Source organism: Crocuta crocuta, unplaced genomic scaffold (assembly GCF_008692635.1).
Source record: "Crocuta crocuta isolate KB4526 unplaced genomic scaffold, BGI_CrCroc_1.0 scaffold41, whole genome shotgun sequence".
Classification (NCBI taxonomy): Eukaryota; Metazoa; Chordata; class Mammalia; order Carnivora; family Hyaenidae; genus Crocuta; species Crocuta crocuta.
In genome coordinates this window covers 10,957,738-10,980,051 of record NW_027529428.1, presented here as the reverse complement: position 1 = coordinate 10,980,051, position 22,314 = coordinate 10,957,738, and the positions used below count along the sequence as shown (strand labels likewise).

The 22,314-nt window shown below is 47.1% G+C and overlaps 1 protein-coding gene across 1 annotated transcript in view; it reads right to left on the bottom strand.

Moving 5' to 3' along the window:
- The window catches only part of APBA1 (amyloid beta precursor protein binding family A member 1), a 67,043-nt gene that overhangs the window by 28,825 nt on the left and 15,904 nt on the right, over positions 1-22,314 (bottom strand). Inside the window, 2 exon segments of the mRNA XM_077759406.1 lie at positions 3,130-3,169; positions 7,844-7,939. Of these exon segments, the coding sequence (XP_077615532.1) occupies positions 3,130-3,169; positions 7,844-7,939 (136 nt within the window).

Here is a 22,314-nt window from a genome sequence, read left to right as displayed (position 1 = left end):
TTCCTCTTCATACGCTCACTGACTGTGAGAAATGATGTGTGTATTATATGAAACATAAAATTCAGTGACAAAGGGTGTCGTGTCTCCTGTTAGACTGTGAGCTCTTTGGGGACAAAAGACCATGTCATGCTCATCTTTGGCTCTTCTGTCTCATCAGAGCCTGTCATCCAGTGGGCATCAAATAAATGTTTGCCAGACAAGTGGTCAGGTGAGCAGGAGGCCGCTTTATTAGAAAACCTCATTTTATAGCCTCAATGTTCACATCTCTCCCTTCCATTTTATCCGTAATGGGGAAAGCAAATTTTACAAATCAGAAAAATGGACATTCGTTTGGGAGTGTCCAGATCCCCAGAATGGACTCTGACCCCAATTCTTTGAGGCAGGTGACATTATCCAGAGTCCCCTGAGGCCAACCTTGCTGAGTTACAGGCTCTGGGGTCCCTGGGTTGCAGCTATATACAGATCAATTCCAAAGAAAATCAGAATTTTCTGTTCTCACTGACCAGCCTTTTAAATCAAACCTTAGTTTTAAAATATTTAAAATGGGGGCATCTGATTCTAACCATAATCACCTGTAAACTCTACTTGTGATTAAATCATGTCTGGGACTAATATATGACTTGAGAACAGATGCACAAAGAAGGGCATTTTAATTCTGCAATGAAAAGCATATGTATTTTCTTTGGCTTCAGTGCCATATTTGGGGAGATTAAAATCTACATTTTTAACCAACTGTTAAAACCTCAGGCTCTTAAATTAGATAACTGGCAAGGGAAACAATTTGCTTTTTCCTTTCGGGGAGCTAGTCTGAAATGATTTTTATTTTTATCCCTCAACATCGAGCCCATCTTGGGCTTAACCAGCTGCTTCCCACGATAAGCACCTTATCAGAGTTCAGTCTTAAAACAATCTGGTCATTTTTCTAAAGCCAAGGTGGTGGCTGAAATAAAGAAATGAACAGTGTTTTAGGAAAGGCCTTCACAAAGCATGTGCGTAGTCAGTAAGCAAGGAAACCCATTGTTTACCTTATTCTCGATCTTTCCGAGAAAGGCTTCTGGACAAACAAAGAGAATCAGCCAAACTTGCCTCAGCTATGTGTGAGTAATTCACCTTCTTCTCAAAAGTCACATGATTCTTGCACTGAAACTTTCTCACAGAGGTGAGAAGGATTCAGAGTATTTACAACATATGGTTTTAGCTATACAGCAGGGAAGCACTGTTCTAACTAAAATAACACACAAACGGTCTGGAACCTACGTTACATTTTGTAAAAAGTAAGAGATTATCAGTCTCCTATCAGAAATTCCCGTGACAGGTTTACAGTGTTCACTTAAACATAACCACGTTTGCCCAACTGGGCACTGAGAAGAGAGATCTCATCTGGGATAGTAACTTTTAAAAACCTTCCATTTGCTTTGTGAAAATAATGAATGTTAAAAGAAAGATAAAAAAAAATTAACCACATACTTCTCTACGGGACTTCCAGGATTATATGTTCATGTCTGAGTTAGCTTATTTCCTGAAAAGGGTCTCTTGTCAACCACGGTAACTGTGGATATGCAGGAAGGTTTAAGAGCAATCCGAATAATACTCAAAGGACTACATAAATGCCAACCAGCCAAGGGACAGATACGCTGGACCTAAATAAATTATACATTTGAGATGCGATCTGATGACATTTATCCTCCAGAGATATTGAGGGTAATCAAATGTCACCGCTGCTAGATCATGCCTCGGGAAGAAGCCCCGTGTTCGTAATTTCATTTTAGAATACTTTTTTCAAAAGTTAGAAAATTCCACATCATGCTGGTCCCAAGCCAAAGAACTGCAGGTTTCGTTTCGGCCTTTTCGAATGTGTCTGTCCTTTGAGTGAGGCCTCTGCGTTGCTTCCGTGTTACGTCCTCACACCTTCGTGATGCTGCATCTGGAGGGGTGTCGCTGAGGAAAAATGGAATTTCCAAACTTCCAAAAACTCCCTGAAGAGTGCTCATGGAGTTCTGGGGCCTCACCAAAATGGCACAAATAATTTACAGGCTACTCAAGAAAGAAACCTGAGTAACGGAAGCAAGCCCATGAGCTTGACCTAGGCTGCAGGACTGCGGGTCGTAAAGGTCTATGAATCGTGGTAATTCATTATCCCCTGACTGTTCATTCACGGGATCCAAGGGCCAGACAGAGCCTCACAGTCCCCAGAAAATCCTCTTTCAAGGAAATGCCAATCTATCCTACCTGAAAAACCATCTGCCATCCTCTCTGGTAGAGGGTCAGTGGCACCTCTAGCTAACGAGGGCCTTTGTGAGGATGAGGAACAGGCATTTTGTTTGTATGGCCTGACGTCAAGTGGGGCTGTCTCGCATGGGCCAAGTTCTGGCCCTGCTAGGCCTCCTGACTGGGTGCCCTTGAGCAGTGAGAAACCTGCACAACCATACGTAGCCACCCTGCACAGAATGCCATTTATCGGGACAGCTGTGAAATCAGACTGCCAGCTCACGGCCTGGCTGTGAAGCTTGCTAACTGTGTGATTTTGGGAAAGGCACTCACCTCGTCTTGAGTAAAAATGTCTCAGTTCTTTCCTGTGTAACATGGGGGTGGTAAGCCCACTTCACGAGATAGATGTGAGGATTCAATTAGTTATTACATGAAAACTGTGTATCTGGCACAGAGTAAAAGCTGGATAAATGTTACTACGCTTACTCATCCAAGCAAGAGATGGGAATTATTGGAAAGATCTTTTTTTCTTCCCTCTAAATTTACAGGACCAAAAGTCACCTTTAAAGTTCATTCCCGCTTGAATGGTTCTTAATGGATACAAGAGGTATCCTGGACTGGAGGGGAGGAGAGTTGGATTCAGATGTAATATGCCCATTTCTAAGCTGGAGACAGCTCTCTGCCTCCATGCAACCTCCCTCAGGTCCTCAGGGACAGAATCGGCAAAGGTGGGGGGTACGGTGGGGGAATCTTTGACAGGCTCACCGCTGTTTTCTTTTAATTTAAAATTCTATGATCATTAAGACTATTAATAAGCCTTTCTTCCCCACTATGGTCTTACAGCCCCATGCTTCAAATGCCCAAAGTGCTAGAATATTCATGCATGACTCAGTACTCAATTATTTCCTTTTCAGCTCTTACCTTCAACGTAGGTTGGGAATGAAGCCAAGCTTTTTCTTGACTGTAATCAAGACAAAGAGGTTTCAGAAAGGGCAAAGCATGATGAAAAATGCATTAACACATTATCTGTGCAACATGAAAAATAAATAGATCACCAATGACAGATATTAATCGGTGTCAACCATTTTTGGTTATTACAGAAAGAAAGGTGCAGACAGACACACACTTCTTATTAGAGGTTACCCAGAGCCCAGAATATCCATTCATATTTTAGGTAACCTGAAAATCTTACATTCCACAATTAGAGGGATGTCCATCAGCTTAAAAAATATCCCACAGACCAAAGTCCATAATGAGCAACAGCAATACAAAGAGCTCAATTTGCACTCTTAAGAATCTGGGTTTCTAAGTGAAAAACTGCTAGATGAGTAAAAGCATCAACAATGCAACTATATGTTGAAATCAAGAATTTCCCTGGAGAATTTTATTTCCCTTTAGGTCTTTGCTTCAGTAGTCTCTCACTGCACTAAAAATGTTTGCCAGAGTTTTCCTCTCCTCCTTTCATCTCTTATTGGTTTAAAAATTCCATTATGTAAGTAATTAGTTTATGTTACCTTAACATAAGAACAGAATCAAAGAAGTGAATTGAAAGCGGTGGAATTTCTTATACTAAGTAACACAGCAAGGGTCGGTCTTCCAATAGCATCGTTGGGATGTGCGCACGATCAGCTAAAAACCTTCTAGAACCTGATTGAATGGCAGTTTAAATGCTAGCTCGCCGAGGAGCAATACTTACCATTTGGTTCCTCCCGTAAGTGAGTGGCACAGAGAACTCTGAGGGGCCTAAGTGCAGGAAATTCATTCCCGCATTCCACAGAATTTGTAGCTGATATGTCTGGGGCAGGGTGATGTGAGCATTGCAGGCGAGTGGAGAGCTACTGTCAAAAACAAGAGTCTTTCAAACGAGCAAAAAGGAGGCTCTGCATGGCCCAGGGCTATCCTCAGAAAGCCTATGGTTTTTCATTGCTAAGAATCTAGCAGCTATGTCATTTCAATATGTATGTTTTAGGAAAAGGGTACCTAGGATAGCAGAGCTGCTCAACAGGTTGACCGAGGTGGATGGTAAACTCTGGGGGGTGCCTGGCAGGTGGGAGAGTTAGGGCCCAAAAGACGGGACATCGGGGGTACGGCTCCATCTTGTAGTACTTTGTACCGTGCTCTTCGCTTGGAAGAGGAGGACAGCAAAGGGACGACTAACTAATTACCATCTGTACAACATTCTAAAAATAGCAGTTAACTGTTCTAGAAGAAAAACTGGAGGCAAAGACCCCCAGATTTAAGACTACCTCAATTTGTGACAATGACAAGAATTCAACACGAAATCACACAACAAATCACACAAGGCAATGTGTCAGTAAACCTTCTGGAATGTGCCCGCTGGGATGAAATGGTTCGTCACACCGAAATGGTGGGTTTCTTATTTCAGAAGGGATTACCCCGAAGGAAACTAAAGATACAAGTCCACTGGGAAGAAAGGTCATTGGCTCCTAGTGCATTTATGGAAAACTGCACCCCAAGGAAAGCTAAGATATGTGGACAGGAGGAAAGAGAGCTCCAACGTCAACTTCAACAGTGATTTACATTGGTTTTACTTTTCCATTGATCCAAGTGGGAAGAAAGGCCCAGTCGAGTGTCAATAGCCAGGTCTAACTCCGGTTAAAAAATAAAAAAGTAACTTCATGGTTGTAGGTGGAAGCCAGTTTCCTCATAAAGACTAAAGATCTTAAAATTAGTATTTTCCAACTGCCGTCCATGTCCTTGCCCTTAGCAGCAAAGGGCCTGAGGTAGAGAGGGTTTACTTTGTTTCATCAAAATGTACCTCCATGTACATCCAAGAAACCAGTTCAGATTTTCTTGGGCTATTAGGATACTTTTCTGAATGTTCATCTCAAGGACAGTCCCTGGGTTTTAGCAGAAGCTACGAAAGAATTACTTTAGTCAATAGTTCTAAAAGCTGCGGTTTTTATTTAGAGCCACAACGGAGGGCGTTTGGTACATTTACTTATTACTTATTCTGTATTCATAAGCTCACGACTGGCTTTCTTTAGTCTCTGGGACAGTAAGATTTAAAAAAAAATGTTTTGAGAAATGAAAGAATCTCTAATTTTTGCACACAAAGAGGATTTTCATCATTATTTCTAAGGATCTGCAGAAACACATGCCAAGTCCTGTAGGAATCGAGAAACTAACACGTTTGCCTTGCTTATTATATCTGATGAATAATCAAAAGCTGAATATTCAGATGCCTGATTAGCCCTTTGTCTTCTCACATGTGGACAGAGACCAACATGAGTCGATCCTTAACATCCAAGAATTAATAACGCCACATTCAAGAAGATGAAAGGCCAAAATCCTTGGGATTTTCTACGACAACACACTAAACTATGTGCAAAGCCAGGGGGCCTGACACTTGGAACAATGACATACACGTCACCTTGTCCACGCAGTGTGAGGCCTGTAGGCACTTTTCACCTGAGGGCAGCAGACCCTGGCATGAAGACCCTGCATGAATCCCTGAGTTCTGGATTCAAATCCTGCCCTGCCCTGGGCCCTGGACCTCAGGTAAGTTAGTGCACTTCTCTGTTGCTTCCATCAAAACGTGAGGACAGTGCTTCCTACACCCACAGAATTACTGTAAGGAGGAGGTGAGACTATGATGTGCTTGGCCCGATGCCTGAACACGGTAAATGCTTGGGAAACACTCACTCTTGCTTAGTTATTATCACTGTGGCTTTGATTCTCTTCTTCTTGCTTCTTGTTCTCGCCTATCCCTGTATTATGAACAAACGATAAGGCAGAGCAGTGGGACCCAGCGTCCGCACAAACAGCTTGTTCCCCCTGGTCCCGTGACCTAGGGTCTGAGGACAAGGACAAAGCATAGCTGAAATTTAATTTCTAACGCTGGTGTCATTTCAGAGAAGGTCTCCTTACATTTGTTTGGGTTAATATACACAGGTGATTCAAAAGTCTACCTCTCTCTGCTTGAATAGTTAATGGCAAATGTATGTATATTCAGTGATGCTTCAAGGGCAAATTTTAATGAAGACTCCCTTTAGAAGTGATCCGCCACTCATGGCAAAAGGGAAACTTCTTCTTCTTTTTTTTTTTTAACTTTTTAAAAGTTGATTTATTTTCAGAGACAGAGAGAGCAGAGGAGGGGCAGAGAATCCCAGGCAGGCTCCACGCTGTCAGTGTGGAGCCCGATGCGGGGCTTGAACTCATGAACTGCGAGATCATGACCTGAGCTGAAACTGAGTCAGATGTTTCACCTACTGAGCCACCGAGGCGCCCTGGAAACTGCTTTCTTCTGTTCCACGTAATGTCATATTCTTAACAAAAGGAAGGAAAGTGACACAACCATTCATTATATGGTTTACCTGTCTCGTGCACAGCCTCAGCACTGGCTGGGCTGGAGTGAGCTGAACCCTGCAGCCCACGGCACCTGTGGCCCACTTCATAAATAGCTGGGGTGGCCTTTGGCTGGGGGTAAAAGGACAACAGTGTGGGAAAATGAAAAGGCAGGGCTCCCTCCAGGAGGAAAACCTGCCCTTTGACACCTTGCTTGGGAGTGAGCAGCATTTTCTCACTTAAATAGCCTCTGCTGGGGCTCTGTCTGGGCTCCGTTAGTAAGGCAGCCATATGACTTACTGTGTGAGAGGGGCACTTCCAGCCTGTGCTCTCTAGGAGTCCTGAGCCACGACTATAATTAAATGGAATAAAATGCAAAATTCAGTTCCTCAGTCCCAAAAGCCACATTTCACATGACTAGGGACCACCGTGTAAGATAGCAGAGAAGCAGACTATTTCCATCATTACAGAAAGTTCTATTGGATAGCACTGCTTTAGAAAGGGAGAGTGGAGGGGCGCCTGGGTGGCTCGGTTGGTTAAGCCTCTGATTTCGGTTCAGGTCATGATCTTGTGGTTTGTGAGTTCGAGCGCCATGTCAGTTCTGTGCTGACAGCTTGGAGCCTGGAGCCTGTTCAGATTCTGTGTCTCCCTCTCTCTCTCTGGCTCTTCCCCACTCACACTCTTTCTCAAAAATGAATAAACATTAAAAAATATATATAAAAAAGGGAGAATGACGCTCACTAGCTGCACTGCTTGCACAACAGGTGTGGACTGGAAAGCAGGTGTGAACTGGAAAGCAGGTATGAACTGCAAACCACCCCAGGTAAACCAGGATGAGTAGTCACCCTGATGTCATGAAAAATATCTCACGTGGCCTGTAAGAAATGGGTATTTACAAAACTGGCCCATTTCCCAAACTGGTTCGTAATACCCTGAGGAAGGCTGCTGCTACACAGAGTTCTTGATATCCAGTTTCTGGCACTGTCCCGGGGAACTTTCTGGAATGTCGGAAATGCTCTGTCATCTTCCCTGTCCAACGCAACAGCTCCAACTTACATGTGGCCACTGAGCACCTGAACTGTGGCTGGCATGCCTGAGAAGGTGCACTTCCATTTTATTTATCAATCAAAACAGACACTCTTGGCCTGTGGCTCTTGGGCTGGAGGACGTGGCTTCAATCACTGAACTCCTGGAGAGGAGGAATCAGCACTTCTCTCCCTCGAGGGGGATTTGGGGGATTTGTGCAGGGAGCTGAAGAAAGCTCACAAGAGAAGAAGAATCAAACAACACATGGGCCGGTGGCTTCTGGAACAAAACAGCACCCTACCTCTTTATTTGAGGAGGCCTCCGCGGGGTCGCTGGGGTGAAGGGGTGTGCTCGAAGACTCTGCGCCCAGGGGAGAGGAGCTGCCAGGAGACGGGGACTGGAACACAGCAAGGGAAAGACACAGTGAGAATCGGGGGCTCGTGAACACCTGGTGGGGTGGGGGCCAGAGGAGAAAGCCCCACACAACTGCACACACACCTCCACAGTGACAAAACTTCCTTGCAGAGAAGTTGCCAATGGTACATAAAAGGCCTGCATTTTTGAGCTTTTTATTTTTATTTATTTTTTTAATTTTAGAAAGGGGGGAGGGGCAGAGAGAGACAGAGAGAATCTTACACAGAGCCTGATGCGGGGTTTGATCCCATGACCCTGGGATCATGAACTGAGCCCAAATCAAGAGTCAGACACTCAACTGCCTGAGGTACCCAGGTGCCCCTTAAGCTCTTTTAAATTCCCACTCTGTTTTCTTGGTTGGTTTGTATTTATTTATTTTTGAGAGGGAGGGAGAGAGACAGAGCATGAGCGGGGCAGGAGCAGAAAGAGAGGGAGACACAGAATCCAAAGCAGGCTCCAGGCTCTGAGCTGTCAGCACACAGCCTGACACAGGGCTTGAACCCATGAACTGTGACATTATGACCAGATGCTTAAGTGACTGAGCCACCCAAGCCCTCCTCCCCCCATGTTTTCAAAGGAACCTTTTATAGCTCTGCCATTTTGTCCCTCCTTAGGCCAAGTGTCTCAACACAGCAACAGATGAATAGCAATCCTAGAGCCCTAAATGAATAAAGCTAATGGAGATACACACCCAAGTCTGTGGTTTTAAAATTTTTACTGACAAAGACTTTGGGTACTAATTATCTTATAAAACCACCTGCCCAAGATGACCTGAATGGAAAAGGAAAAATGAAAACAGGTATTTTTTTATTAAAAGATTTTAAATGTTTATTTTTTGCAGGGAGGAGGGGCAGAGAGAGAGGGAGACACAGAATCCAAAGCAGGCTCCAGGCTCTGAGCTGTCAGCACAGAGCCTAATATGGGGCTCAAACTCATGAACCGTGAGATCATGACCTGAGCTGAAGCTGGATGTTTAACTGACTGGTATTTTTGTTTTCACTTCTTTTTCATTTTTTTTCACTTGAGAGAGAGAGAGAGAGAGAGAGAGAGAGAGAGTGCAAGTGAGCTAGAGGCAGAGGGGAGTGAGGATGGGGAGGGAGGGAGTGAGAGAGAGAGAGAGAAGCAGGGCTCACCCAAAGCAGGGCTCATGTTTTACCCAAAGCGGGGCTTGTGCTCATCCCAAGTGGGGTCTGAACTCACCCCATGTGGTACTTGAACTCATGTACCTTGAGCTCATGACCTGAGCTAAAGTCAGATGCTTAGCGACTAAGCCACCCAGGCACCCTGAAAAGAGGTATTTTTAAAGTGGCAGTTGGGACTGAAGACCAAAAGCCACACCACCTGTATTTCTCGAGTCCAGATTTCAAGTATGTTTTTCTGATTTAATCCACAGGCCACTGAAAATTCAGAGAAATTTCAGCCTCTGAACAATGTGACCGTGGCTGCTCTTGAAACAGTTCAAAAATCCTTTATTGAATGATAGGTTTGAAAATAAGGATTAGAAACATAGCTTTGGGACATATGGTCCCCATCAGGTGTTACTGCCTCCGGTGGTGGCACAGGTAGGTCTTGCTGGATGGGAACGGGAAGCCCCAGGTGACGGCCGGACACAGCATGTGCTCCGTCAACACTGGCCGAGTGGCTGGCCAAAAAAATCAAGCCAGCAGGCAAGGACGGGACTCAAACGGGCGCTGGAACCCCCCCCCGCCCCGAAGCCGGTACCCAGACGTCTCTGTGTGCTCCTGAAATCCTGACAGATGAAGGGCACCGTCAGGCAAGCCACAGGGACGCTGAAGAGTCCTGCAGCGACAGTCCTCTGAGAGCAAGATACACCGCGTCATCGTTTGCTGGCAAAGCCTGACAGGAAGCCTACGACAGAACCCACGTGATGATCTGTCCTCTGAGGAAGTGTGGCCGTGTGAGGGGAGGCACGTCCCTGGCAAAGGAAGCAGAGTGGCATCAGTGATAGCTCAATCTGCTTCTGATCTCTTCCAACTGGCCCCCATGGGGAAACTGAGATAGAAACATCAGCGCAGTACCTCTGCATGGAAGGGGAGAATGTTCCACAAAACTGGTCGTGCTGAGTAGGGGCGGGGGCATGTTCACGTACAACAGGACTTCAATGAGCATTCTGTGAAATCATAAAACTAAATAAATCTTTTCCAGAAAGTCTCAATTATAGGAAAACATGGGGGAGGGGGGAGGGGAGTGCCAAATGATCTGGACGACGATGTGGCAAAATGCGATTTTATTTACGCTGAGGCTATTCTTGTGAGGCCTGGAGTTGATTTCCATGCCCACATTCCTAATTCTGGGCAGGGAAGTGAGGACCAGGAAGCATCAGCCACTGTGCAGGGAAGCCAAGAGGGTGGGCGCAGGCTGAGGGCTCACGTAAAGGACCCCCTAACCACACAGTCCCTGGAGGCAAGAAACCAGCCCTATGTGCCTTAAAAAAATCATCCACAGGGGCATCTGGGTGGCTCAGTCGGTTTAGCATCGACTTTGGCTCAGGTCATGATCTTGCGGTTTGTGAGTTCAAGCCCCATGGCGGCCTCTGTGCTGACAGCTCAGAGCCTGGAGCCTGTTTCGGAGTCTGTATCTCCCTCTCTCTCTGACCCTCCCCTGCTCACGCTGTCTCTCTCTCTCTCTCTCCTAGAAATAAATAAAACATTAAAATAATAAATAAATGTTAAATAAAAAACAAACAAAAATCATCCACAGAATTATTTATTTGGCACCCAAGAGAGTTGAGGGGTATTGGCTGAGGTTAGCTTTGTTTGGACTACTCAAAATTAATGTAGTAAAGTCCTCATGAGATTGTAGTGCCTTTCCATCTTCCCAGTTTTTCAGATTTGAAGATCTTCCTTAGATATTTACATCAATTTCCCCCCCAAGTAATTTTCTCTGTTGCAAAGATTTTAAGGGTCTGGTCCCTGGGAAGCTAGTACAGCTGGTTTTTCTTTAATTGCTGGGTTTGAGGGCTGTGTAACACTTCCGTTTAAAAGAAATCTTCCAAAGAGTCCCTCAGTTTCTATTTCCTTATCTAACCATTTTCTGTTGAAAATCTGCTAAAAAACGAATTCACTCCAACACTGGGAACACGGGATCATCTCAGGATGATGTGAGAAGGCGGGTTATCCGGACAGTAGGCTGGGATGTGGAAGAGGCAGGTCAGATCCCACAGTGAGGCCCCGCTTCCTCAACAGCAGATTGAACGCTGTGGCTGATCGAACGCCCTTTTCTTAATCTAAAAAATTTTTTAATTTTTTCTTTTTTTAAATTTTTGAGCCTAGTGCAGGGCTCAAACTCAAAAACTGTGAGATCATGACCTGAACCTAAGACAGCTGCTTAACCGGCTGAGCCACCCAGGCGCCCCAGAAGCCCTTTTCTGACAGCACTCCAATGATCTTCCGTGTGGAATGTTAAATCTGCATTTTGAATTAGAAAACAGGTCTTTGCCTGCGAGGACTGTGACCCGAGCTCCAGCAAAGCTCTTCTGAAGTTGAAAGCCGTCCCCAAATGAAAGGCCCCCACCCGGGGGAAGCCTAGGACTCCCCAAACCACTGCTGACAAAGTCAAGTTGGCAAATGCTTTCAGAGCAGGCACGGCCCCCATGGAGTCTGAACAAAGGTGTTCGTATGGACTCATCTCCAATGCCTGCTTTAAAAGCCCTTTGCCCTTCACTGCCGGCTTCTGCCTTGCTGTTCTCTCAAAAGTAGAGAGGAAACCAGAAACTAGGTAATACCTTTTACTTTCAAAGAATGTACTGGAGGCAAAGTTTAACCAATGAAATATGACACAAAAAGCGAGTTATTATTATGTATTTCTCTGTCTGAAGTCTCATGCCTTCTGGGTCACTGACTAGACATTCCATTTTAAGTCAATGAGACCGAGGATGGGAAGCAAATGTGGGCTTGGAAATTCACAAAGTGCCACATGAGGCATCTATTAGGAGGACATCTATATGATGTCCGAAACCTGGGAACTCCCTGTTCTGCTTAATTGTAGGAGGTCTTCGTAAGCTGCTTGCCCTCTGCGGATTGTATCCTAGCAGTCTCCACGACCACGGTCTGAATTTTACTACCCCGGCTCTGGGGGGCCATGGAGCCGAGCTCTCAGCCATATGATCCTGGTTCCTCGGTGCCAGGGCAAGAGATGGGCAGTCCCTTTGTTAGGCTGGCGGCGGCCTCAGGACGCAGGAACATCCAGAGGGAAAGCTAGTCACTCATTTCATTTCCAATCGAACATCTCCTGGGGGCAAACGCCGCACTGCTGGTGGTCGAGGTGGTATTTGCAGGGAAGCAAAGCGTGCACAGAGAACTAGTACTCATTTATTGTGTGCCTACCTCTGTCCTTAATTCTGGGCCGAGAAACAAAGAGGAAAGAGATGTTGCGGTCCTCTCCTATATCCCCTTCCAGATGAGGGGCGGAGGCAGACGTGTGGCACGTGGCAGAGATACTCACCCGTACATGGGACACAGGGCTGAGAGGGTGCAATTCTGCAGGAAGGGAGGGTATACGTGCAACTCTTTACGGGGAAGAGGATACTTCAGCTGAATCCAAAAAGTGTGCAGTATTCATGGAGCAGGATGAGATGGGGAGTGGGGGGGGATGTTTTGGAAACCGAGAGAGGCAGGGAGGTCGAGCAGCTCTGCAGGAAAGCAAGCAAGTCCCCGGAGCCTCACTGATGACAAGCAGCCAGCACCTACTCTCTGCTCAGAGGCTGAGGTTTTCTTTGTGAGTCGCTGGCCTGTTGTCCTCAGGGGAGAAGGTCAATCTAGGCACTTAGTAACTATTTCCTCTGCTGGAATCTAGCACTTAGTGACTATCTCCTCCACTGGACTGAAAATCCAAAGGACGGAGGGACTGAGTTATCACTTTCTGCTCTTCCCTTTCCTTAATCCTTTCTCCCTTGACCTCTGCATGAAGAGAAGACTACAACCTGGAAAAGCTGACTGGATGATGATGAGAACACCCCCAAACTAAAGGGCCCGCAGGCTCTTTCAAAGTAGACAGTATTCTTTTCAGAAAAGCCTAAGGACTAAGCGCTAAGCAGCGATCTAAAGATGTAAAGACATCTAAACATGTTGACTTCTGGAGAGGTTCTTCACAAGATTCGCGATCAGGTGAGTTCCATTGGGACTGTTCTTTCATTTTTTAAAAAAATATTTATTTATGAGAGAGACAGAGGGTGAACGGGGAAGGGTCAGAGAGAGAGGGAGACACAGATCCAAAGCAGGCTCCAGGCCCTGAGCTGTCAGCATAGAGCCCAACGCGAGGCTTGAACTCACAAACTGTGAGATCATGACCTGAGCTGAAATCCGACGCTGAACCGACTGAGCCACCCAGGCGCCCCGTTCACTCATTTTTTAAACAAGGAAATTCTGACAGCATCTGCGGAGGCCCCGACCCCCGCCTGTCCCCAGGGAGCTCCTTGCTTAGCAGGGGAGACAGACGCACACACAAACACAGGGTGTCTCTGAAAGCAGTGGCCACTGGGTCCTCGAGGAAAACAGAAGTCGCAGTAACACAGAAGCAGTTGCCACTGAGCTGACCGCTCACGACGTCACTGTCCACCTCAACCCCTCTCTCCGGCCCACGTCTCCGGCAGCTGCTATCGGCTGACTGTTGGAACCATCTGGTGCTTCAAGACCACAAACAAAATGAAACAGAAAGCCAGATGCCTACAAGCGCGCTGCACAGAAGTGTGAACACTTCAACAATAAATAAAAAGCAGGATTTTAGAGCACTGAAATGGGCGCAGTTGGAGGACGGCTCCAGGCAGCCACGGATAACTGGGAGAGCCGGGAGGGCTATACCGGTTCACGGTGAAGCGGACGATAGCCTGGAAAGAAGGATGGTACTGGGGGTGCTTTGAAAACGCATGATTGGAGGATCAAACCCAGTACGGGAGGCCCTTGTGACATTTGTAGCAGCCCTTACACATCCTTGCCGAAACTGTCCTCTTTAAGATCTGGAAGGATCCCTTCCAATCATGCTGCAGACGTCACTGTGTGCCACTCCTCAAAAATCAATACTTCTCTTCTGTTTTAAGAATTCACCGGTAGGTGAAATTATAACCTCCATGTTATTAGTCACAAGATAACACATTAGTTAAAACAGGTTTATAATTTTTAGTATTGTTTCTCCAGGTCAGGTTCTAGCCAAATCCCCTCTTGCCTCCTCATACTTTGAAATTTTGGTACTCCTTTATGTTTATTTATTAGTTTTGAAAGAGAGATGGAACATGAGTGGGGGAGGGGCAGAGAGAGAGGGAGACACAGGATCTGAAGCAGCTCCAGGCTCTGGGCTGTCAGCACAGAGCCCGATGTGGGGCTTGAACCCATGGACTGTGAGATCATGATGCGAGCCGAAGACGGATGCTTAATGACTGAGCCACCCAAGTGCACATCCCCATTTTAAAAAAAGGTTTATTTATTTATTTTGAGAGAGAGCATGGGCAGGGGAGGGGCAGAGAGAGGGGAGAGAGAGAATCCCCAAGCAGGCTCTGCGCTATCAGGGCAGAACCCGATGGGGGGTTCGAACCTAGGGACCATGAGATCATGATCTGAGCAGAAGTCTGACGCTAAGCCGACTGAGCCACCCAGGCGCCCCTTCCTCATTTTAAGTGGATTAATTTTAAGTGGCCTTTTGAAAGTGTACTTCTGCAAGATTCCTCAGGACGGCCTGCCCGCATGGTGTTTAAAAGGGGGTGTGAGAGCTGCCCTCACAGGTGTGAACAGGAGGCTAGGGGCATCAGGGAGAGGTGACCTGCAGAGGCTGGTCAGGGAGGCCTTTCCCACCTCAGTGCTGGAGACTCGGGACACCTCTTGTTTGGTGGAAATAAAAACTCGATCAATTCCTAAGATACAGGATCTGGGCTTCACATCCAACCCAACCCGGCTTTCCAACATTAGGGTCTATTTCCAAAAGCACAACGTTGATTCTAGGGAACGTAAGGTACACTTCTCCTTTGAAAGAGGCTGGGATAAGGGCGCCTGGGTGGCTTAGTCGGTTAAGCGTCCGACTTTGGCTTAGGTCATGATCTCGCGGTTTGTGGGTTCGAGCCCCGCATCGGGCTCTGTGCTGACTGCCAGCTCAGAGCCTGGAGCCTATTTCAGAGTCTGTGTCTCCCTTTCTCTCTGACCCTCCGCTGCTCACGCTGTCTCTCTATCTCTCTCTCCTAGCAATAAAACNGCCTGGGTGGCTTAGTCGGTTAAGCGTCCGACTTTGGCTTAGGTCATGATCTCGCGGTTTGTGGGTTCGAGCCCCGCATCGGGCTCTGTGCTGACTGCCAGCTCAGAGCCTGGAGCCTATTTCAGAGTCTGTGTCTCCCTTTCTCTCTGACCCTCCGCTGCTCACGCTGTCTCTCTATCTCTCTCTCCTAGAAATAAAACAAACAAACAAAAAAAACATGAAAGAGGCTGGGATAAAGAGAAAGAAAGGGCTGGGGTGTTTTAATTTTATAATGTGGCAGAACTAGTAAAACTTTCAAGGTTTCAGGACAGCGAGAGGGCTGAGTGGTCCAGCCCGGGCATCGGGCAGACCAGCGTCTGAATCTTGCCTCCCATTCACTGCTCTGACTTGGAGCAGTTACTCATCTTCTCGGATCCTCCTGAGAACTGGGGAAAACAGTTACTACCCACCTCCTGGGGCTGACATGAGGATTAATCGGTGACCATGTACACAGGGCATCAGCTCAGCACCTGCGGACGCACAAAGCATTCAACCAACATTCCACCAAGTCTTGTAAGATTCCAACAGTAACCATTACTTCCCCCCGTGGGGGGTGGGTGTTCACAAAGACAACACGTGCCCATGGAGATGCTTTCCGCATCTAGCTCTTCTTGTCTCCTTCCTTATTAAAATTTTACTCTTAGATAAAATTAAAAAGCACACAGAAGCCTCTCTAAAATCATACTACAAAGACTCTAAATTAATTTATAAGCCCCAAGACTCTTACTGGTATATTGGTAAGAACAGCGCCTTCCGGGCTAAGCCTGGGGATCTACACAACTGTGTGCGATTTCTGGCATGCGCGGGGTCTCCCACTCGAGGCAGCATTTTGCAGTATGAGGGGTGAGGGCGACATTGCCATGGGGATGGAGTTACAAAAGAGAATCAGGTGCAGATGCAAGTGTTCGTTTACAACACAGCTCATGTGTCACCACGACACACAACGTATGGACCTTGGTGAGAGGTCTATCTATCTACTGTGAGGACCTTGGTGAGAGACTCCGCCTGACTCTCGCCGACCTTGACAAGTCCAAGTACATGTTGGTCCTTTCCTCAAGGAAGCTCGGTGACAACACTTTCACCATGAAGAAGGGTAGGAGAAAATAATCCCTTAAAAATGACACAGGTTTTGGGGCGCCTGGGTGGCTTAGTCGGTTAAGCGTCCGACTTTCGCTTAGCTCATGATCTCGCGGTTCGTGGGTTCGAGCCCCGCGTCGGGCTCTGTGCTGACTGCCAGCTCAGAGCCTGGAGCCTGTTTCAGTCTGTGACTCCCTCTCTCTCTGACCCTCCCCTGCTCATGCTGTCTGTCTCCTAGAAATAAATAAAAATATTAAAAAAAAAAATGATACAGGTTTCCCAAATCGGTGACTGGATTATTTAGTAAGGTCACCTCTGTGGAGCAACTCACAGACCTGGAGAATAAAGCTGTTTTTGTTTTTCAAAGTCCCCAAGCAGCCACCATACCACAAGAGGCCCAAGCACCAAGTACTCATGGGCCTTCCTCACCAGGGCTAGGAACTCTGTCTCCCTCAAATTCATCCACCCTAGCACCCTAGCACCCGGTGGGACAGTATGAGGAGATGGGGCCTTTGTGAGGTAATTCGGTCACAAGGATGGAGCTCCTCTAATGGGATTAGTGCCTTTACTAGAAGAGACACAGAAGAGCCTGCTTCCTCTCTCTGCTCTCCACAGTGTGAGAACACACCAAGAACGCGGCCACCTGCAAATCAGGAAGGGGGTCTACGCCAGCAGCTGCTCATGCAGGCACCCTGATCTCAGACTTCCCAGGTTCCAGAACTGTGAGAAGTAAATATGTTTGGTTTTTTAAAAAATGTTTATTTTGAGAGAGAGAGAATGTGCATGCACGAGGCAGGGGACGGGCAGAAAAAGAGGGAGAGAAAGGGAATCCCAAGCAGGCTCTGTGCTGTCAGTGCAGAGCCCAACGGGGGGCTCGATATCACGAGAACAGTGAGATCATGACCTGAGCTGAAATCAAGAGTCTGATACCTAACTGACTGAGCCACCCAGGCATCCCAATTTCTGTTGTTGAAGGCACCCGGCATGTGGTGTTTTTCTTACACAGCAGCCCAAACTAAGACAAGCAGACACCTTTCACTAAGTATCTATTGACTCTCACTTTAAAATATAACCTGGGGCGCCCGGGTGGCTCAGTCGGTTAAGCGTCCGACTTCGGCTCAGGTCATGATCTCGCGGTTCGTGGGTTCAAGCCCCACATCGGGCTCTGTGCTGACAGCTCAGAGCCTGGAGCCTGCTTCAGATTCTGTGTCTCCCTCTCTCAGATCCTCCCCTGCTCTCTCTCTCTCTCTCTCTCAGAAATAAATAAAACATTAAAAAAAATAAAATAAAATACAACTTTAGGGCACCTGGGTGGCTCAGTCGGTTAAGCGTCTAACTTTAGCTCAGGTCACGATCTCGTGGTTCGTGGGTTCATGCCCTGCGTCGGGCTCTGTGCTGACAGCTCAGAGCCTGGATCCTGCTTCAGATTCTGTGTCTCCCTCGCTCTGCCCCTCCCCCACTCACGTTCTGTCTGTCTCTCTCAAAAACAAACATTAAAATTTTTTTAAAATACAATTTTAACAAGCTCTGAGCAATCATGCCTCAATTAAAAAACGTCGGTGGTTCCTGCTTGTGTATACAATAAATCGTGGACTCTACCTTGGTACTTAAGGCCCTCCAAGGTTTGGCCTTAATTTCACCACTTTTCCCCCTTCCAGTTATTATGTCTACCATCAAGTCAACTGAGCTGTTTTCTGCTTCCCAGATAACCTGCGTGTTTTTGCGCAGTGCCCTTGTTCACACTCTTGTCCAACTGCACATGTCCATGAGCCTCCAAAAGCTCATTTCCAATGTTACTTCTTGAGTGAGATCTTTCCTATTCTCTTCGGTGAGTGCAAGCCCTCTCCTATGAGAATTGCTGGTGTTTGACTGATGCCATTCTTACATATGTCACTTTCTCCTTTATGGTTTATTGAAACGCCATCGGATGGTTTAATTACAGTATTTTAATAAGCACTACGAAGGCAGAATGTGATTATTTTGAGAGAGAGAGAGAGAGAGAACATGACCATGCATGTGAGCAGGGGAGGAACGTATAGCAAGGAAGACAGAATCACAAGCAGGCTTCACGCCAGCACAGAGCCCCACTTGGAGGTCAATCCCACAACCGTGAGCCAAAATTATGAGCTGGACGCTTAACCAACTGAGGCACCCGGCATGTGATTATTTAAGTTTTCTTTTCCAAGTGTTTAATACAAGGTTCTCCATAAAATATACAACAGGAGTTCAGTAAGTATGTCGAACACAGGGAAGCATGCACGGATGTCAATCCTTTTATGCCAGAGGAGAAAGAAAACACAAAATACACTGATACACGGAGTCGGTCCTGAGCCCACGTAGCACGCACTTCTGTGCTCCCACAATATTGGTGCCCAAGTGCAGATCAGGGTTCTGTTCACTGACTCTTGATCACAGTTGGCTTGCTTGTCAGATGCTGTGTGCAAATCACACATCCTCGTGTGAATGGTACTGTGGACACAAAACTCTCAAAGGTAGCATCTCATACGGACCGTGATCAAGCACTTGGTCGTTCAATTCCTTACCGGCCTGACCACTCTGGACCTATCTGGAATTTCAAAGGTGTGGCTGCCTGTGGCAGGTGACGGCACGTACTCGACTTCTTCTGGCAAACTTCTGCTTCAGGGACTGTGTGGGGTTTCTCCAGACCCGGCATCCCTGAATAGTTTTTTCGCTATGCATCTTGGTTTACCCAGCTTCATCCCCTTTCTCAAATAAACGTACATTGTTTTCCTCACTGATTTAAGTTGTTTTAAATGAACCCTGCTCCGCGTTAGAGTTATAAAAAAAGAAACAAATATATGATTAGGTTTTCTTGCTCCAAGACATGTTTGTGGTTTTGAAAATTGAAACTGGTTAAGAGATCCGTAATTATTCGCTCTCAATTCAAACTGTATTATCAATGCACATTTCTGTTTCCTTAATGTGGTGAAGTAGGAAAGTTAGCACAGGCATTGCAGGGGCATAATTATGTCATTAAAATGATAATAGCCCGGGCCTAATGAAGTGTTTTATATACACATTTATAATGGATTCAATTAATACCAATGGAACATTTTGAGATAACTGTCGGTTAAAATATTCTAACCATTTTTATTCTTTTCCCACGGGGGGGAGGAGGAGGGTGGGTGCTCCCAGCCCTACGTGCTCCCAAGCCACCACGTTATGGCTGGAAGGTGAAGACCTGGGCCACCTTGGAGCTCAGAGACAGCCTTGCAACGCAGCTGTCTCCTCAAAGAGAGGCCTCTCACTGTCAATAAGTAATTCATTTTATTACCATCCAAAGGGCCTTAAGCTTCTGAAGCCACGGACTCAAAGGCAAAACAAACAAACAAACAAAACAAAAGCCAAATGAAAACAAAAAGCTGAACTATTAACCAGTGTCATTATTGTAAGTTGAGGTAACTTACCAGCTGAAAAAGCCCACCTGGAAAGACAGGTCAGCTATTACCCTTTGAAAGGGCCTTGCTCTACAGTTTGAAATGCCTTACAACTTGTGATGGACAAATGAGAGAGGCAGCCTCTCATTTCCCCATTGGGGGCCTGCACTCTCCTTCCCAGACCTGAGCTCCGTAAGAGGAAAAACCAAAGTCACTTGTGGTTTATATGAAGCGATGCAGCAAGTGCACAGTTTGCTGTAATAACACATTACCTACTGAGAACAGTAGCAGCTGTTTTTGGAAGCCCTTTTCGGAAGGCTTACTATGTGCCAGGCCCTGTTAGGGGCACATTAGGCCCATTACCTCGTCTAGTTCCAAACGTGCAAGGCACTAAGCTCACTCATTGTCATTAGCATTGTGAAGCAAAAGACACAGCACTGAGAACAGAAAGGGGGGGGGCGCACAGTACCCAGACTAACTCGTTTATGAGCACACAACGCTGATGGAGAGAAAGCAAAGAGCCCAGCATCCTTCTACGTGATCAGATGGGCTGCTCGCTCTACAGGTCATCCAGAACTCGCCAGCAACAAGGAGCGCCTGGCTACATGTCCCCCGCACCCTGGGGAATGCCCACTCTGCTGCTCTGCTCCTACACCCTGAGTATGGAGGGAAGTGCGGAGAATTTACAATCTCACGTCACCAGGGACACAACACCGAGAGCGAAGAGGCAAACATGACCCTGGAGCCCTGCGATCCACCTACCTCTTCTTCGTGACACTCCAACTGGTACATCCAAAAATTCTCCATCTCTCCGGGTGCTACTTGGGCAGCCGGGCCAGCCCTGATGCCTCCACTTGTGAGCTGGGGCTACCTCCCGGCCCCAGTGCCCGTCTGGTGGATCAGTTCCAGCGGTGTTAGATGCCCAGGTCGATAATGCAACTTGTAACAGGAGATGTGACCGCCTCCCGGGCTGTCCGACTCACCCGCATTAACCCCTGGGTGCCCGAAGGCCCCCCGCGGCGGCCCTGCGTCACTGGCGGAGCGCCGTCACCTGATGTTTGTGAGAAGATGGCTGGCTACCCCTGCTGGCAGCGATGCCTACTATTTCTGGGGAAAATAAACTCGGTTCTGAGGTGCAGCCAGAAACTTTCACACACTCTAGACTCTGCTACGTTTATAGAACCTGCGAAAAAGCACACAGCTCATGTGCAAAGGAGGAGTGGAAGGTGGGAAAACGCGGCTGTCTTGGGCCTGCATCAGAATGCACCGCGTGGTGCCACGCGGGGCCTGTGTCTCTGGGGGCCAGGACGCTGGAAGCAGACCCCGCCGCTCCGGACGTTCGCCGCGGGCCTCCAACATCCTTGCGCTGAATTCAGGGTAAGGGAGATGCGGCCGGCTAACCAGACAAACACCACACAGAAAGCTGTCCTCGGGGCCAGCATGGTTTGACCCAAACTAACAGGTAATCCCAAATCAGGCTCAAGAGCTGGGCCATGTCCACGGACCCTTGGCAGAAGAGAAGACGGTCAAGACACACGCAGGCAGAGATGACCTGGAGGAAGCTCGTGGAAACAGGGGGGGCAGGGTGGTTCTGAAGGCTGAAGACAGGACACACCTCCCAGTGCCAATCACCTCATAACAAGCCATGGCAATGGGGGAGGACGTGAGTACAAGAAAGACGAAGAGCACAGAACATTCAAGAGACTCGGCCTAAAGGATGGCTTCAGCTTTCCTTCTCACCAAACCCTTTATCACACGTGCTCACAGGTCTTTCTCTGAGTTTACCTGATTAGTTAGGGAGTTGTGATAGGGTCAAAAGGTAGAAAAGAGAGAAGCCAAGGACCTGAACAATTCACAGCTGAAAAATCCACCCATGCTGTGGTTTCCTGGGCTGTGGACAACTTTCCAGGCCAGAGTGGGAAACAAGGTGCCCTTCTCTCCCCCTCTCGCCATGTTTCTGCCCATGCCTGCTGGCAGTTGTACTGCACCTACTATAATCCAGGCAGGTGTGATGCAATTCCTATAGCTGTCCGTCCCCATTCATGAAAGCCCCTTTCAAAATGGCGGGCAGGTCAGGAGCCCATGTATAGCACTGGGTCTCTCTCAAATGCTTTCTCCTTTCCATTAACTATTTAAAAGATAGAAAATCTCTGGGTGTTGATTTTCAAGTGTCCAGATGGAAGACTCTCTACCTGTGGACTCTCCCCAACTCATGGGAGAGGCCATTTCCCCCAGGCTCACCCTTCAACAGTGCTTTGGTTTGGATTCGTGAACCACTGAGGGCACACTGAAGCCATTACGATCTTCGCCACTGCTGTGGAAAGCTTACAATATGTTCAGTTACTAACCAGGGAACCAGCAGCACACATGAGACCCCAAGTCAGACAAACTACGAAGAAAACCCCTAGGCCTTCTGGAAAGTTACAGAAAATGTCTATTATCTAGTGTCCTGTTGGCACAACAGAATTCAGAATTCTTGCCCTGGCTCTCTCATTTTCATTCTTTCCTTCCTTTAATCCTTCAATCGGCACCTGAAACCTACTTAATTATTCACCACTGCCTTCTCCAGACCTCATCAATAATGGATAACACCTATGATGGAAAACGACCTGCTGCAAGGTGCTGGTGTGGAGGGGGGCATAATGAA